Genomic DNA, 18,011 nt, shown 5'->3' with positions numbered 1-18,011 from the left:
GCGTCTAGAATTGTGAGTAGCCTCAAAACATTGTACATACCGCGGAACGTTGGCTGCGGATACTCCGGGTTATCCACGGCCTGTATACAAATCAGGACTGCAAGTATGAGGCGATAGTATTCCATATCCATCTATGATACTAGACAGAGTACAACATGTAGTCAAAGTAAACCTAGTCCCAATCCAATCCGGGAGAGCCTCAACGGGCGATGCAGTCCAAAAGTCCAAATCCAAAACTCCGTTCCATGCAATTCTTCTTCCGCTCTTCTTGACTCATTCTCCAGTCTATCATCTGAAACTCCACGCTGTCCTCAATCCACCATTGACACTCTCCAACTTCAAACACTGGTACGGACTGCTCTGCGGATCATAATACAACCCTTCCAGCATCCCGCTTCTCCGGTCAAGCGCCACGTAGTAGAAGCCGCTGATGGTAAGCCCGCAGCCTGAGTCATCGAATGTCGCTTGTTCGGCATCGTTCGTTACGGAGTTGAAGAGGGGTTGTGGTGTGATTTCGACTTCGGCACGGCCAGTTTGCGCGTTGCGGACTATGCGGTACGGCGAGGGTTGGAGCTGCGAGGTATGCGTGGAGGTAGGAGCGGCGGGTGCGTAGTTGGAGGAACCTGTCGAGGCCCAGGGATTGGACGGTGGAGGGTCGGCGGAGAACGAAGAGGGTATCGTGGTGGAGGGTGGTGGCTGAACGGGGTCAGGGGTGCTGCGGTTCAGGCTCTTTACAAAGCATCGTTCTTTCCAGCGCATGAGTACCCAGTTCTGGCCCAGGACTTCGGTGAGCCACTTCTTGCTCGTCAGGGCCCTGACCACGTCTTCGTCGCTCATCTTCTGGAATGGGGGCAGCTTGCGCCAATATGTTGCGTCGTTCGCGGCGTTTGATTTGAAGGATTCGGTGAGGAGGGTGTAGTTGTTGAAGTCGAGGATTTCGCCTTCGAGGTAGGTCGTGATGGAAGATGTGCGCGTGACGGACGGTGTTGCATTGCTGGGGGGAAACATGGTATGCGGATGCGGGTGGGAAGGTACGTTATACGCTTCCATGGTTGCAGAGAGAGACATCTGCTCCCAGTCCACATCGTGTATTGTGACCTTGACGGGCCACCGGTCTTGGTGCGGTTGTGCGTCGGACTGCGAGTTCCGGCTGGTAGAGACTTCGCTGGGATTCCATATCCACGGTCGAATGGGCGGTGGAAGTCCCGTATGCCGACTGTATGTGGTCGTCACGGCAGCGGGCATGGTCGTCGCATGCTGACAGCCCGAGAGTATCGCGCCCGGTGCCAGCCATGAGGTCTCGGTGGGCGGCGGTATGGCGAGGGTGTTTGCGACGAAGTCTGCGTGCTGCAGGAAGAAGTCCTTGGTCAGGAAGCCGGCGTCTCGCGCACGCTCCCAGCTCTCGTCGTCGTCGCGCGAGTGGCGTATGCGCGACAGGTACTTGACGGTCTGCTCCAGCATGGGCGACGTGCGGGCCTCGGAGTCTCGGTGCGAAGACATCTGGCGGGCGGAGCGTTCTCGCTGGACGGTCTCGGGGAAGAGACTGGATCGGGCGGCAAGCATGTCTCGGAGGCTGCGGTGTGAGGCGTGGCGTGGCGGTGTTTCGCTGCTGGTGGCGGCTTCCCTGGTGCGCGCTGAGAAGCGTGGATGGCGGCGCACGCCTGCAGACTGGAGGATGGCCGTCGACCTCAGCGAGCTCTCGGGCGCGCCCGGGGCCTCTGTCGCCGGCGACCAGTCATAGAGGCTGTTCTGACTGGGCACGCGGTCGCCGTAGTTGTTGTCGCTCAGGCGGCTGAGGCGACTCATGACGCGGCGCAGGCGGTCCCGCTGCTCCAGCTCGTCTCGCTGCCTTTCCAGCAGGCGCAATCGCTCCTGGGACCGGTCCAACCGCGCCTGGTCGCGCTCACGTGCTGCGCGGAGATAGTGGATGTGGGCGCGTTCGATGTCGTCGTCGCTGGGAATGCCTTCTTGGTCTGTCGGGGTGCCCAGCGTGGCGGCGAGGTTGAGCACGTCGTCGTTTACGGGGCTCTCGAGCTCGCGCAGGGCCGAGATGAAGGTGGGTTCCGCGTCGTCCTATTGAGCGGCTACGTCAGTCATGCACTTGACCACGGCTATGTGACAGCACTGCACCGGCAACATCTGGACGGGTGCTTACAGGCGAGTTGGCGGGCGGCATTATGACCAAGCAGGCGGCGCAGCGGGCATGGCGGGACGGAGCGATGGATGAGCTGTCGCATGCAATGCACGACGTCGGATGCACGATGTCTCAAGAGCAAAGGCGTGTCCTCGGCGAAAGTGACGCGACATGTCAAACTCTTAAGCCTGAGCCATTGCCCCGAAAAACCAAAGACAGCTCTGCCTGGCCACCGTCGCGGCACCTGATAGCGCACGCCATCTCGCCATGCACTTCCCCCGTTGTCCCGCTGCTGGCTTCCGCTCCGCCCTGCCAATAGTCGGCGCAGAGAGGCATGCCGCACAACTCAATGCATCCTCGCTTGCCCCAGATTGCCCTCGTCGGTCCCGCGGGCATGGGTAGGTGGTCTGTGCGACGACAATAACCTCAACTACACGCGTCACATTGACGACGCTGGACACTACAGTCCATTTCTAAGCAGGCAGTTAGTCTTGCAGTAGATGTAAACAATGATTACCTTCAACCCGTACGCGCTAACACCCCAATCAAAACCTCATCACGGCAGTCGCTCTTTCCTCTCCAACCCCTCCAACACCACCAGAATTCTTCCCACCAAGTCCGCAAACTCCTCATGATCCCCCCACGTAAAAGGCCCCAATCTCGCCTTACTCGCCCTCACCAAATGCATCAACTTCCCCCTCAACTCTCTCCTCGGCTCCTCATTCGTACACATCGGAAACCTCAAATCCAAAAGCGCACTCCTGGCCGTCTCCACCATCGTCTTGCTACACCACACATGAAACCCATGCATAATCACATCCTCCAGGCTCAGCGGCGCGTGCACCGTCCCTGGTGGCATAAGTAGTAGATCCCCTTTCTTGAGGTAAATAGGAAATCCGTGTTTGTTTGGTGCATACTGAAGACCTGCTTGTCGTGCTACAGCCCATTCCTCGCGTTCAGAGGGGGAAAGCGACCATGTGAACCAGAGTTTCGAGCCCGTCTCACACAACACACCGGTGTAGAGGCCATGTTCGTCAACGTGAGGGAAAGACCATACGCCGCGTTTGCCCCAGAGCGCGAAACCAGTTTTACTAGAGAGATCGCTAGGGTTCGGGTCGGAGTGGTTGGACATGCCACCGTATTCCGTCGCTTCGGATAGGATGCTGTAGTCGGTCAGGCCGTCGAGCTCCCAGGGTAAGACGTTTTGACGTACGGGCCGGATGTCGAGCAGGTTTATCGGAAGGGCGGATGGGTCAGACATGCGTTTTAGCGCGGTGGAGATGGTGAGTCGGCGGGTTATGTTTTTGGAGGTGAGGTCTTGGACGTCCATGTAGGGTTCGGCTGAGGCGTGTTTGCGGAATTTAAGGACAGCTTCATAGTGTTCGGCGGAGTAGAGCGTGCGGGGAGTGGGGCTATTGTTCAGCGAGGAGGGGACGAGGAGGGGAATTTGGAGGGTCAAGCGCTGGAGTAGGTCGCGTGCTTCTGTTGAGGTGCATATGATGATGTTGTTGTTCCAGGTCGATGTGGGCTCCTGGATGCGCTGCTCATACTCTTTTGCTGAGATGGGCGCAACGTCTTCTCCGGGCTTGATCATGTCGATGTAGCTTTGAGACTCTACGATGAATCTCTTCTTCCGGGTTTGCGCGATTTTAGACTCCTGGACTTGCGTGTTGAACTCTTCTAGCATACATATTCCGCGCTCCAGTGATGACTTTGCGGTGGCGGGATAGCTCCTGATGAAATCTTTGGTCTCGATGGCTTGATGCATTTCCGAAGGAGCGCATGGCCTGACCTTCTCAAATGGCTGGATGGTAGCTTCTGACAAGCGCCTCCTTTTGCGAGAAGATGGGCTGTTTGTCACATCTTCTGTACGCTTGCTAGTCGGCTTGGTATCAGCAAACATCCTTATAATCACTGTTAGTACTCGTGAGTAGAAGTTTGATCTTCGTCTGCACATCGAGCGGTGCAGCCGTCATTATATCCCCTTGACTGGTGCTTGCCACCCGTCTAAGCGCATTCTCGAACTGATGGCCTCATCAAGGACCTTCTCGAACATTTGATGCAACTCCATAGAGCCAGAAAGACATGACTGGCATGTTTCTCTAGTCACCAAAGGTCGAAGAGGTCGAGCTACTCACTCGGGTACTCGACAATCAACGCACCCAGGCCGGATGGACGTGCGTCAAAGCTTGATGTAGAACAAGACGTTCAGCAAGTGGATAGCGGTGTATTGTAAACGATGCACACCGTAGATATGCCTATTCGACCAACTGAGCTCCGAGTATCGGCCTTTCCTTTGCTTCCTCCATGCCACTCGCACGAGTCCCCTGACGTATCCCATGATCACGATTCGCTAAGAACGCAGTAAGAGACGTCTTGGCAAGCTCTACTAGGCAGAAGTGTGATCAATTGGGCGTAGTCGGCTGTTCCGGTCATTCACTGCCAAGACATATTAACGTCTCCTCTCTCTATAAAGATTATCCCGCCACCCTACTCTTATAACTCTTCATCTACAGCATTATACTCTATTTCGATTCTCAAGTCTATCCTCGAACACTACCTTCAATTGAATCTTACCACGATAATCCTCTACGACTTGCTCAGAACACCACTTGTATGTACGTTCCGATCGTTGCATCTTTGCTCGACAGACGCTGACGATCACAGAGACGTGCAAAGACTCACATCGAACATGTCGAACAATATAGTAGCCCCCGCGCCCATCCCAAGCGCCCCTCTCGATGAGCAGAAAGCCTCTGGTGGTCTCGAGCACTTCCTTACACTCGGTCCTATCCAACGCCAAAACCTCGTAATGAGCAACAAAGTCCAGTTTGTAGACCACCTCGGCAACGCCATAAAGTCCGGAAACAGCCTCACTGAGTTGCCAATTGCCCTCTTCGAGGCTGTATCGGAGAAGCACGAACTGGTTGTCGATGGCAAGATCGTAGTTCCAGAGGGCATCGATATCAAAGCTCTGAACTACCTTGTCTCTCTGGTACTAGCACTACCAACCGCGCCGAAGGTGTTCCAGTTCCAGAAGTATGTGGTGAGAGACTTTAAAGGCAAACCGATGAAGGATGTCGAAGATACCTTCAAAGACCTACATCTTTGCTGCGCCGCAGACGCATTGGGCATCGGCTCCTTCACCCAAGGTATCTTCAACCACTTCTTTAGCCGTATCAACACCAAAGTCCCTCCTACAGACGTCATCAACATCATCACCGCCGCCAACAATCCAACCGGCAACAAGCTGTTCAAGCAGATGGCGTATACCATGGCAACGAAGCTCAACGATGGAACCTTCCCAAAGCCCGACGGGTTCAGAAAGGACTACCTTCCCAAAAACCCTCGTGTCTCCGAAACCATCGACCGCTTTCTCACCAACATCACGGAGACTGATGCTCGTAACGCTGAGTACCAGGTGCGGGAGGCTGAGCGGCAGCAGTACGCTGCTCATAATGCGCAACACGAAGCTTGGAAAGCGGGGGAGAAGGCCCGTAAGAAGCAACGTGAGGCAGATGAGGCTGCGCGGTGGGCGGCAGCTGGCGTGTCGTACCGGAAGAAGGTTAGTCAGGGGAAGAAGAACTTTACTCTGCTCGAGGTGAAGTGGGCTGATAAGGTGGCGGGGAAGAGGGTGTACCCTGGAACTGGTAACTGATCAGGTATGAATTGCAGTAGGGCGCGACTTAAGGTGGCGTCGGTGGTTGATGCGATGGGCGGCCTCGCGCGCGGAAGACATTTGCTGATATGGTCTGCGGCTTTCACCATGGATTCTTTTGGAGTTGGTGAAGATGTGTATCTAGAGAACCGAGTTTTGGCTTTGTAGACGACAAGTGTATATTAAAGAAAGTGATGGTGAGGAAATGGATATTTCGTGTGTTGAAGTTGCCCAACATGAGTAATGTGCACGTGCTCTTTCATTACGTCATCTGCAAAAGTCACGGAAGTGACGCGACGCGCCGCGCTTGCTACACCACCGACACTCATCTCATCAGTTTGCATCTCTGTCCATCGCCCTGCTGTATATTATCCATCAGTCGAATGTGTGCATTACCATGGCGGGCGCTTCTTTCCCGTCGACCACACGCGCCAACAATTGTCGGGCGGCCATAGCCTACACAGTTGGAAAGAATAATAGCGACGCAACACGTCCATCGAACATCAATCTCAAGCATCGTGCATGTCTCCTGAGCCCCGAAGAGGCCAGGGGCAGGTAACAGCGACATGCACATGCGATGTGATGAACATCCATGTGTTATTGGATGAAACACAAGACTTCTGCGCGGGTCTGAGCAAGACAGATGGTGTGAGACATGCACCCCAGCAACGTGTATAGAATGTCTCACATTACCTCCGCATGCGACGTAATCTCTGAGGTATCTCGCTCAAGCACGCCTACCTAGGAAAAGCTAAACTCCCTAGAGCCTACTACCTACATTGCAAGTTTTTAGCTCAATGTAGTCTGCAGACCTGTTCAATTTTTCTGTATGAGGTGCAAGCTCGCTCTTGCTCAGGTCCCGTGTTTACGCGCTAGTGTCGGCTGGTCCACCTGGGCAGGCGACACTCACGCATCGCTCCTGCTCAAATAAAGCCAGTCGCCCGCTATTGATCTTGTCCGAATTCTCTTCCGAAGCTGTGACTCTCACCTCTATCGCCGATTTCGCACCATCATCTAGGCGTCAACCCCCCAAAACTCCTCCGCCCACGGCAGCCACGATGACCAACCTCCTCGATCTTCCCGTTGAGATCTTCCAGATGATCGTCCACGAGCTAGTCAACAGCGTGATTAACAACGTCAAGGGTCCTTCCCAGGGCTTGCAGATAGATGATGTCTGGAGACTGCGAGATGTTTGCCGTACCTTTGCTGCGGAGATCGAGCGCAACGTCTTCTCCCTTCAGCCAAAACAGGTTTACTGCAACAAGTACTTCGTTCAACGCCTTACCCTCAAGCGTCTGCCCCGATACATGATGCAAGCCAAGCGAATCCCGGGGAACATCAACGAAGGCTTCCATGCACGACTACAGCGCATGATTAGCTACATCTTGCAAGAGCTCGACATCAAAGATGAGAAGCAATGCGCAGGTATCATCGAAACATTCTATGTTAGCTTAGGCAAGATCGTCGACGCGTTCCTATTGAGTCATGCCTTGTGGTGCGATCGCGGTCCCTCCTGCTACTGCATTACCCAGAACCAGCACAGTACCGAGATATCTGTCCAAGATAGGCTTCACGCATCTCTAATGGTCGGAGCGCACGATATTCTTGCTGTTGTTCTCACAGAACTCAGTGGTGCAGAGGGAGATCCACTCTTCGGTATGGGACCTTTCCGGATCGCTCGGACTCTAGGTGACACGAAGTCGATCGACGTTATTGTCCGTTATCTCGAAACAAGGTCGTCATCAGAGCAAACTGCTCTTACGTCCGAGGACGGAATGTTTCGCATACATAGCACCATCACTAAAACGCTGGCTACCGACAGCGGTACAATCGCTCAAACTCTGCTCGACTACCACAAGAAAAATCTACGCTCCCCCGCGAGGCACGTCTACAACTATTGGGTCTCTTGCGCTCTCCATACGGATACGACCAAATATTTGAACAATTTAAGAGCCGTCTTGGATTTCCACCCTGAGGGCAGGACACGGGTCTTGCGCGAAACAATGCTCACCATTTGCGCCAAAGGCAGCCCCGAGGATGTTCAGGAAGCCCTCAAGCGCGTTCAAGATGTCGACAAGGGAACAGCATTGAACGCTCCTATCTTCATTGCTGTTCGATCCGGTCGTGTAGCCGCTGTGCAGGGATGCATCCAGGCAGGTGCCAATGTGGACCTCGCCGTGCCTTCCAACATCCCAACACTTCACAAGGACACTATCACTCCGCTTGACGTCGCCATGAATCGGAACGATGATCGCGTTGCAGACGTCCTCATCAAGGCCGGTGCAACAATCCCGCACATATCGCAGTGGCCAGGGACTATGCGCGTGTACAAGGTGTTGCGCAAGGCCGTCTCGGAACGCACCAACGTCAAGTTGCCGGCTCTGAGGGACTTTCAGCATATGAGCCTGGCAGAACGCAAGGACATACAGTATTAGTGGACCGACAGCGGGACCATGGGCGTGGTTGCAGCTTCGGCGTGGCAAGAGTGATGGACTGGAGCACATGGGAAACAGGCGGCAGGCGGTTTAGTGAACCTTGAAGTATACATTGTTTTGTTACCTATAAATCTGCCAACCAAAACAATAGCGAATGCGCCTGGGTCAATAATGGGTCAAGTCGTCGAAATATTTGCCTTTGTTATCATAATACCATGTACATAATGATGATAGCTGACGTTGGGTGCCGAAAAAGATTTTGGTTGTGGTGTATGCCGGATTGAAGTTGTCGAATACAGTAGTGAAACTAGTACTTTTTAAAAATTCGTGTGTATACCGGAAGTATCACGAGGGTTTGTTCTAATGATGGAGAGTCAAACGTTGTGGTGAGAAGGATTGAAGTTTCGCGAACGCGTCCACCTACGTGTTGACTGAACTTTATCGCTCTTGCTCTAGATACCGAGGTATGACATCACCACATGCTTCCACGCGGCTCGGCCCTGCCGGCAACATCCGCGCCTGACCCTCTCGGTAACCATCCTCTTTCCACTGTCCTACGTTCCCGCGAACCAAACCACTCTCTCAGACTATCTAGTGTCCGCCCAGCTAGAATGCGCCTTCCAATGGTAGAGCACCTCCCTCGTCATATCCCTGTCAACGGGAGACAGCAAGATCTTCACACCCATGACCCTGACGAAGTCGAGGAACTCTCGAGGAATTGAGATATAGACATGTACCTGATAGGTGGCTATCGCAGCTCAAGCTGAACAGATCTGAATCACTCAATGGCTGACGCGATTAACGCCAATCTCACGCCTGCCTAGGCTACGGCGTGGCAAAGTGTATGTCAGCTCCGAACAACTCTTTTGGGTCAACCCAGCGCCCTGATGTACCTGTTGCACAGACGTTGGCGCGGCAAAACAGAGCTTTTCTCGGCCTCTACGCCATGCGTTTTGCGCTACTTCGACTCCCACTACAGCTGAACCTCAACCTGGCGCGACCATCACCCACCAAAACTCTCAACTGTGGCTTGAGTGCACTGTCGATAATTGCTACAACAGTCAACACCATGGCGCTCCTCAACGACCTTCCCAATGAACTTCTGCTCCAGATAACCGAGCATCTCAAGGGCCAATCTCAAACGCTCGCCCGACTCTGCCTAGTCTCCCGCAGATGGAAAGAAGTTGCTACGAGCACTCTTTACACTGGAGTGGCTTTGTATATTAATCCAAAGAAGTTTCATACCTTTGTGCGAACACTGCTTACACACGATGATCTTACACGGCATGTCAAGATATTTGAATGTCTTTGGGATACACGGAACGGCGATCTTTGTGCTGCCGAGGAAGATAAGATACAAGATGAACCAAAGCTTGTGGGAAATTGCGCCGCACAGATCATGCAGATGGCCGTCCCGGTCGAGGTAGCGGGACATCTCACTAGTAATCTCGCGCGCGGGCAGCGGTCGGCTTTCGCAGCGATCATATTACACCTGCTACCGAAGCTTAAAAGGCTTTCAATCCGTGTCACAGACCCCATCATCGGATCACGATTCTCTTTCCGTAACGACCTTCTTCGGGTGTTATATGGAATCAGACACGATCGATTCACCCGGACTGATCTGTGTGGTTTACGAGGCGGGCTCCAGCATTTGACACACCTCTGCATTCCCTTTACACATTTCAATCTCCTCCGATTCTTCTACCTGCCAAACCTGAGGGCGTTGAAACTAGATCTCATGAGCAACGGTATCCTCGATCTAGGGTCAGGCTGGTTGAACCATGTCACCACACCGATAGCTTCGAAGAACGGCATTGAAGATCTAACTATCCAGAGTGATTGCTGCGAACTAGAGCCGTCATCAGTTCACTTCGTCACCCCACATATCATACGATGCCTTCACATCGATGGAAGCCTTAACGGTCGACGACATACACTGAAGCATGTCGACTTTCGTCTCACTTTTGGAAGAGGTTACTACTGTGGAGCTAGGCGATATTTCCAGACCCTGGTCTCGCACCTGGCGGCCGCTTCGACAGAAATTGAGAGCCTGCGCATAGATATCCGCCTAGTCTATTGCGACTGGAGAACATTAGCATGGTACCTTTCGAGTATGAGACCCGTTACTACTCTCTCTGGCTTCGGGAACCTGCGAAACCTTGAGGTGCCACAGGAGTTTCTCATAGACAGAAAGTTTCGTAGCAGACCGCATCCTGGAGGTGATCTTCGACATCTATTGCCCTTAACGATCGAGAGTTTGACTATCATCTGCCCTGATGGTATGGCCATCGTGTGGCTCCATAATCTCTCCCTTGTTCTGGACCACTTCAATGCGCTGCGGGTTCTTGCGCTTGAATGTGTTCCAGGACATGGTCGACTTGCCTCATGGTTCCATAAGCGCCGCGATCCTGTCTTCGACACATTCCGCGATGGAGGCATCTGCGTGCGTATATATGATGCAAAAGCTGGATTCATGCGTCCTCGGGAGTCCTACACTGTCGACGCGCCCGATCTAAGACAGAAAATGGAAGACCCTTTTCAAGACTCTCTGGACATCTCAAGTCTCTTTGGTGAAGACGTCGGATATGCAGGAATATAAGGGAGGGTTTGGTTGGATGGAGACAATGGTCGCATGCTTGTCGATAGATGCACTACTGGCAAAATGACAATCAAGGATATACGCCTCCAATAGCAGGGAATATTGACAGGGTTTCCAGGACAGTATCCGCTGAGAGCGATCTGACTGATGTTGTAAGAGGGCGAAACTCACCGTCAATACACACATGGCTTTCCTTGTAGAACGAAGTACAACAAATAAAGATACCGCTATTAGCTAATTCCAGTTCGTTGAGATTTTTCACGCAACAGATATGTCAGCGTGATGCTAGATTTGGGCACAATGAGATGGTCCAGCGTAGGTGGAGCGGGCCGGGGAGACGACCGCGGGGAAGGTATCGCAGAGTCGGAGGTTCGGCGAATCGACGCGCCGATATCCGAAGCTACCTGCTTCCTCAGTCATGAGCCTCACTGCCTGGCCAGTCGACTCAGTGCGCCATCGCTATCATGTACACTTTACCAGACATCGCCACGACCAGAACGTGCATGCGATCGCCCTTTGCTTCGACTCGTATCCGCTCGTTTCCTCACCGTCGCCCCTCCGGGCACCGCTATCGATGTCGCCCGCATCACACATAAGCGGACCTTTCGTGGTCACTGATGATGGTAACTACTGTAGCCAGCGTCGTAGTCTTCGACCTTGCAAACGATCGCTTTATGCGGATTCGCAATAGCCGACAATAAGCACCATCATTAGGGACCGTCAAATCACCCCACACAAGTCAGAACGACAAGTTTCACTGGGGACTCCAGGCACATACCGTATTACGGGGTCGCGTCGCACACTGAACGAAGCTCACGGATGCTGGATGTCATCTCTGCGTAGAGCATTGCCCGGGTGACAAGATGGTTCGACCTCTAAGACGAGTCGCAGTACGGGTCCGGCGGTATGCCTGTCTGGCAGAGGGAGACAGAGTCTCAGCGCATTCGCCGGTCGCATTATCTTCACTGACAGCCAAAGAAGCAGTAACATAATGATGCAGATAGTGATCTTCATCACGCGAGATATGAAGCTACACGATACGTCCCGGCGCGCAACATAGCGTCGACAAACTCAATACATGACACGCACACATCCGATCGCCGCGACCCTACGAAACCTTCGAAATCGCATACGTAGCAAGATGACGACAGAGCTAGCTACGGCTGCCGACCTCGTGAAGAGCAGAACACACAAGCTACACTAAGCAATGTTGGAGTGGCTCTCAAACCCTGAGGCAGGGCTACACGATGTAGCGTTGTTCACTTGTAACACGACATTGACGCGGTCGATATAATATGCCCTTGCGGACAAGAGTTCTCTAGTCTTTGTAGTCGAATTGTGCGTAGACATCCCCGTCCCAGCACGTTGATCCTGGGGCCCCCATATCGCATGAGTATGAACAGAATGGCGAAGTGGGCGAAAGAAAGTTAGACGGCAGTGTCATAATACCACTGCGCTGTGCTAGCTACACATTTCCCTTCCACGTCAATATCCCGTTTGCCCCGATTGATCTGTTGTAACTTTTCAAACCCGACAGATGTGTTTCCCCCCAGGTTGTGTCGCGTTCGTTTCAAAGACTCCGTCTGTTGCAAAAGAAAGATTAAAAAATTCCAGAGACAATATACCACCAAGCTACAATAGCGGTTACGAAGCAATCATACCAGGGGCTGAGTTATTCTGGGCTGTTCTGGGCTGGGACCTGACAAGTACCCTAACCGCAGTCGGGGCGACCTCTCCCTCCTGAACGTAATCCGGTAGTATCGCGTCCCATGTATACGGCAAGGGTGGAACAATATCATGAGATCGCACCTTGGCCCACTTGTGATACCAGTCGGCCATCCCTGAACATTCAGAATTCGCTTGGAGAAGCTCATCGATGTCCCAGTGCCAATTACTGCAATTATTGAAACGCACTGCTCCAGTTCCAGTAAGAGAGTCTCGCATGAGATCAGGGAAACCTGCGAAAAAATAGCAAGGATAGTTCTCGTATCCTGTTTCGAAATAAGGAATGATATGCCGACCTGGCCAATTCTGCAGCGCCTCTTGCCATGCAGCATCCTCGATGACTATATCGAATATTGGCTGCATCAAATCTCCTTCGCCTTCGAAGATAAGGGTAAAAGATCCTGGAGGCATACCTGCAGATTCCAAAGCCAAAGCTTCCATCATCCAAAGAGCGACGGTTCTAGTAACGTCAGTGCCAAAGAAGGTGCGCATCAGCGCTAACCCTTGACGTAGGTCAGAGCGGTATTCTTCATAGCGCGCAGATTGCAACGAAGTCAGGACTGCACCCAAAAGATCCACACGGTACACAATCTTGAGTTTCGGATTTTCGATCGCAAAGTGTATCAAAGCTCGCGCATGGCACTCCGGGTGCGACACGCTCGCATGCGTATCGTGGAGGGCGATCGATCGGATACTGATCCGGAGATGTTGAGGTAGCTGCAGTAGAAACGTTGAAGCTTGTGAAGCGGCAGAGACGTAATATCTGGTGCGATCACGGGCATGCTCGCGGAAGGGGTTGTGTAGTTCGGACGGCAAAAGTTTCTCCATGGACTTGATCTTGTGCTCGCTGAGGAACTCCCATGGCTTTGGGTGTAAAGAATGAAGACTCAGCGCTTCTTGGCCTGGCGAAAACTGGAAGCGATGGTCTTCGAGCACTTGACGACTCATTTCACCGAATCTGGGATCCCGGGCTACGAGTCGAAGCAGCTCAGCGATAGCGTCCCGATGGAAGGATGGAGCTTGTCCCCATACGCCTGGATCTTTCATTGCTCGTTACCTTCGAATAGATCTCTATCCATGTTTGAGAGGTGTCGTACCAAGGCCTTGCTTTGTGGGAATTGCTCCAATATTGTACGAGCTATGTTGTCGTCAATGAACTGCCGGGCGCAAGGCAACACGAGATATTTGATCATATGGAGATCATCAAATAAGTGACCGTAATGTCTGGCTCTTGCGCTGCATCGCTCAGTGGTCAAGCTAGATGTCGTAAAGTGTATCGTGTTGTTGAGAAGGTGTAGATCTCGCATCTCGGAAGCGATGCTCTTGCATGAGTACATGAGAGACAGTTCAATCTGATCGCCGGACTCGGTGCGTAGTCTTCCGGATTCAGAGTCGAAGTGATACCCGCCATCTTCAATGGTATAGTAGTCATATATTATGTCGCGCAGCTCGCGGGGTAGACGAACGAGCAGCATCGTAGAGCTATGAGTATTCTGTCGAAGAGATCCGATGGTTCGTAGCTTAGGTCTCGGGCCTGCTGGGGATTGGAGATGCAAAACCGGCAAGAAACGTGCCAATGATGGTGCTTATAACTCTCCCATCAGGCTTCAGCTTCACGAAGGATCACGTGACATAATTGGGGTCATCCATGAATGCTACCTAGGTAGACCAGACCACTGAGCACAGTGTGCATCAGTCCCGGGAAGATGCCAAATGCACCCAGGCAGAATTTGACGAATGCAAGAGGCTAGGTGGCAGTTGGTTGGAGGCGCTGATTCGGGTACGTCATGTGGTGAGGGAACCATGGCACCATGCGTTGACTGTGAATGCCCAGGTGCGTAGCTAGATGCGCTGCCCCGTACTCGAGTCGGGAAAGGCTCAATCTTTTGAGGTCCGATGATATTTATTGGGAAATGCTGGCACACCTGCAGCTTCGGCAACAACGGCACGTATGCGTGGATTGGAAGACGCATCCCGCGGGGCCGTGTCTAGCGTCCATCTGCACGGGTGTCTGATTGCCGAAGGCTAAGGCCTTGGCATCGCGACGTGTCGCTCTCACGAAACGCAGCCATCGATGGTTCCGCAAACCTTCCCGAAGCAGTAACAGCGAAAGCTAGGGATTGAGACTTCCAGGATTCGTATTATGTAAGTACGTGTTCCCGCCATCACCACCTACCCAGGTAGGTAGCCTGCACAAGCCTTGAGGTACATATTTAGATATTACTCTTGCACCGTGCGGCTACCTGAGCGCGTTGTTCCATCCTGTCCCTTACACCGAGATTGCTTTACATGATGATTCTCACGTATCTCATTGCGACGGTAGTCACCCGGCAGTCATGCGTGCAGAGTCAATGATGTCAACCTCGATCGCTAACGCGATGACTGTATCTACATAACGAGCCTGCAGTGGCAGCCCGGCCAGACCATGAATTGCAACAAAGCCATCGGCAAATCGTTTTGCAATTTCACAACAATCTACCGACGTTGCAGACCTAGACAAGCTGCACAGTGGGCCATCGGCTATCTCGTACTGTACAGGCATACCCCACGCGTCGCCGTGCGCTGCGCTGCCGCCTACACGTATTCCGCGGCGCAGGATGTTGCCCACGTTCCCAGATTCCCTCGAACCAGCACCATAATTTCGGATGTACCGCCTGCAAGCGACGCTTGAACAACTAGCTACCATACCTGGGTTGCGAAGCGAGCGTTTGATACGCTGGGTCGATTCGTGCTGTCTCTTCGCTCTTTAGAGATCAAGCCACCAGCTTCGCCATTCGTCATTAGATTTGACAGATCCTTTGCTCACGGGTGGAACCACTGCAACATCGGCTGTTTTGACAGGCTTTCTTTGCGCTCCCTGAGAGCTTCGAGACCAGGTGCACACTTATCACTTCACCTTCAAAGATGGTTATACACGAGATCCTTTGACACGTAAACCCTCCACTTCGCCGAAAGTGCTGACAATGCTGTTAGACCCACGAGCCCAATTCACCCAGCAAGAGACGCAACGCGCTACGCACTTCGACCTCCTACAACGCGCTTCGCGAACGAACCGACTGCTCAGGCGCTTCAGCAATCGTCCTACTTCCAAGACCGGCTTCCCACCACACAATGCCGCCGCTTCGGAAAGCTCTGATGACGGGACACGCGCCGATATCGAACAAACCCATACGCAACTCCTAGCCATTGTGTGGGCTCTATGCACGAGGGTATATCACATCGGATGTGGTAAATGGAAGGATATGCCATCACAGATGCGCCACGTCGTGTCGCATGGGTTGAGTCTGATCGCTGCGGAACCGGTTTTGGCTGAGAAGGTCCCGTATCTCTCCCGCTAGTACAGCTAGCAGCCTTGTCTGGATACCGAAGCTATGTCAGGGCATAAGCATGCGCCATAGGTGCTGTCCACCAATGACGATCTGCATGTCATGACCCTGACTGGGTCATTCAACGACGTGGCTTTCACGCGCTGGACATCAGGCCGCTATTTGGACACATGCAAGTACAAATACTCGGCTGCAATCATGGCCCTCGACTCAATGTCCTTTTGCCGACTGCTCCTCGCCTAGAAGTACGCGAGATCGTTCTAGATGAAGACCATGTGGCGGTTTGTTAGCCAAACTGTCACAGCCCAGGCTCAGGGCCTATTCGTTTGCAGAGACCAGGCCTGCCAGTCGAGCGAGGGGCTGACCTTCGGCGGACTATACTCCTGGCTGCGTCAGCTTCGTTGAGGATAATGGCAGATGACTCTCCTGCCTCCGTGCATCTGCACAGGGTAGATCGCGTGCTTGCCGATGCCATCAGCGGCGGCTTCTACGGCCACAACATGGTTGGGAGCTGAGCCTGGAGGCCTTGACTATGACTTCGCTTAGTATATCATAACTACCAATGGTAGCTAGATTTCGTGTCGCAGTATGCAGTTTGCAGGATACATAGTATTACATCCTGATGACCAGAAGATTTCTCTAAGATAATGTCTACTTCTACCTAGTACTCTTTGCAGGATGCGACACGGACTGTAGCCTTTCTTGGTGTAACAAAGCTTCTCGCTGATAATAGACGATCAACGGACTCAAGCAAGACTGAAGATGGTCTTTGGCTTTCTTGTGCCCCTCTGCAAATAGATACCGAATTGGTTCCAAGTCATGGCTTCGATTGCTTTTACACTTGGCAGCCCCCCCGCAATTCTTGCGTTCGTCAACACAAGTAACACCACCTAACCCGAGGCGTGATTTCGACGTCGGCTTTACGCAAGACGAGAGCTGAACTTTGGACTCAAGAGCGACACGATCAATTATCTGCAAGCCCAGATACCTCCACCTACCTTGCTCGAAATCTGATATGCTTGTAGTTCTGGGAACTGTAATACTTTCCATTCGGGAGTATGTCCTTGCGGTATGAGTCGCGTGGAAGGCGAAAGATGTGATTGGCTCGTCGTCTCTGGGTCGCGTCTGGGTTATCGTGAAGGTCGCACCACTTGGCATAGAAACTAGATATGAGCTGCAAAACGTAGTTCCGGAATAATATGACGTATGTGATTGTATCGGGCTGTAGCCAACATGCTCGTGGTACATGATAGCCTAAACCTTGGGGCCATAATGATGTGAATGCTCAATGAACACTAGGTGTGAGCTAGGTATACATATTGTCCTCTTGAGAATTGAAAGAAATGTGTAAAGAGGGTTATATTGCATATGTTTAGGACTGATCACGAACAACATCCCTCGATGAAGCATCACTAAATCAGCTAATGACATTCACTAGAAAATCTAGGAGTTTTTCCGTGTCGGGTCTTGCTGTTGCTTTGCCCTAGTAATAGCGACTAGACTGTTCAGCCTTCCAGCGACATGAGAACAGTCTGCATCGGGTGTTATTGAGGGAAGTCTTCTACTTCTTAATTTTTACAGTAATAGTAACGGAAGTTTCCTACGTGTTCTAAACTACTCTAGCATGTTCTTACCTGCGAATTCTATCTACTTCTAGTCATTAAGGAACAAGGCTAGCGTTTTCAACGAACCGTAGTACGGTACTTTTAAGCCTATCGTGCGGTACGTACGGCTCACTTTTATCTAATGTACGTACAGTTGGAAATACGGTACTTTTGTAACTGTACTACGGGTAAAAGAGCTACAAATACGTTGTACTGCCTAGTTAGGCCTAGTGCCTGCCTAATTAGGCAGGCACTAGGCCTAACTAGGCAGCCGTACTACGGCTCTTTCACCCTCACCTACGTCGTAATCTAGTACGGCCCGCTTTCATCTGGTGTACGTACGGCCCAAAGTACGACGTACACTGTATCGTACCGAATAGTAGTGCGGTTCGTTGAAAACGCTGAACAAGGCTGTCGGAAGAGTAGACACCAATCCACCTCGTCGAATGCGAAGCAGTCTCTTATGCTCTAAGTATTTTGATGTTGATGTCGAAATACTAATTCAAGGCGATATTAATGCGTTATTGTTT

At 52.3% G+C, this 18,011-nt stretch overlaps 3 protein-coding genes across 3 annotated transcripts; 2 read left to right on the top strand and 1 right to left on the bottom strand.

The window, feature by feature from the left end:
• Positions 1-288: 288 nt before the first annotated feature.
• J4E93_001954 (uncharacterized protein) lies at positions 289-4,037 on the bottom strand (the record flags this gene model as incomplete). Its single annotated transcript, XM_049339902.1, has 2 exons — positions 289-2,073; positions 2,952-4,037. 2 exons carry the CDS (start codon positions 4,035-4,037, stop codon positions 289-291), a joined length of 2,871 nt encoding a protein of 956 aa, XP_049202224.1.
• A 789-nt stretch (positions 4,038-4,826) lies between these two features.
• Positions 4,827-5,792, top strand: J4E93_001953 (uncharacterized protein; the record flags this gene model as incomplete). The annotated part of the gene is made up of 1 exon (XM_049339901.1): positions 4,827-5,792. The coding sequence occupies one exon, from the start codon at positions 4,827-4,829 to the stop codon at positions 5,790-5,792; it is 966 nt and encodes a 321-aa protein (XP_049202223.1).
• A 1,058-nt stretch (positions 5,793-6,850) lies between these two features.
• J4E93_001952 (uncharacterized protein) lies at positions 6,851-8,227 on the top strand (the record flags this gene model as incomplete). Its single annotated transcript, XM_049339900.1, has 1 exon — positions 6,851-8,227. The coding sequence occupies one exon, from the start codon at positions 6,851-6,853 to the stop codon at positions 8,225-8,227; it is 1,377 nt and encodes a 458-aa protein (XP_049202222.1).
• Positions 8,228-18,011: the final 9,784 nt, after the last annotated feature.

This window comes from Alternaria ventricosa, assembly GCF_023758065.1.
Source record: "Alternaria ventricosa strain BMP 2768 chromosome Unknown scaffold_3, whole genome shotgun sequence".
In the NCBI taxonomy this organism is placed as follows: Eukaryota; Fungi; Ascomycota; class Dothideomycetes; order Pleosporales; family Pleosporaceae; genus Alternaria; species Alternaria ventricosa.
The sequence above is the reverse complement of the archived record's forward strand: the minus strand, read 5'-3'. Positions and strand labels throughout refer to the sequence as shown.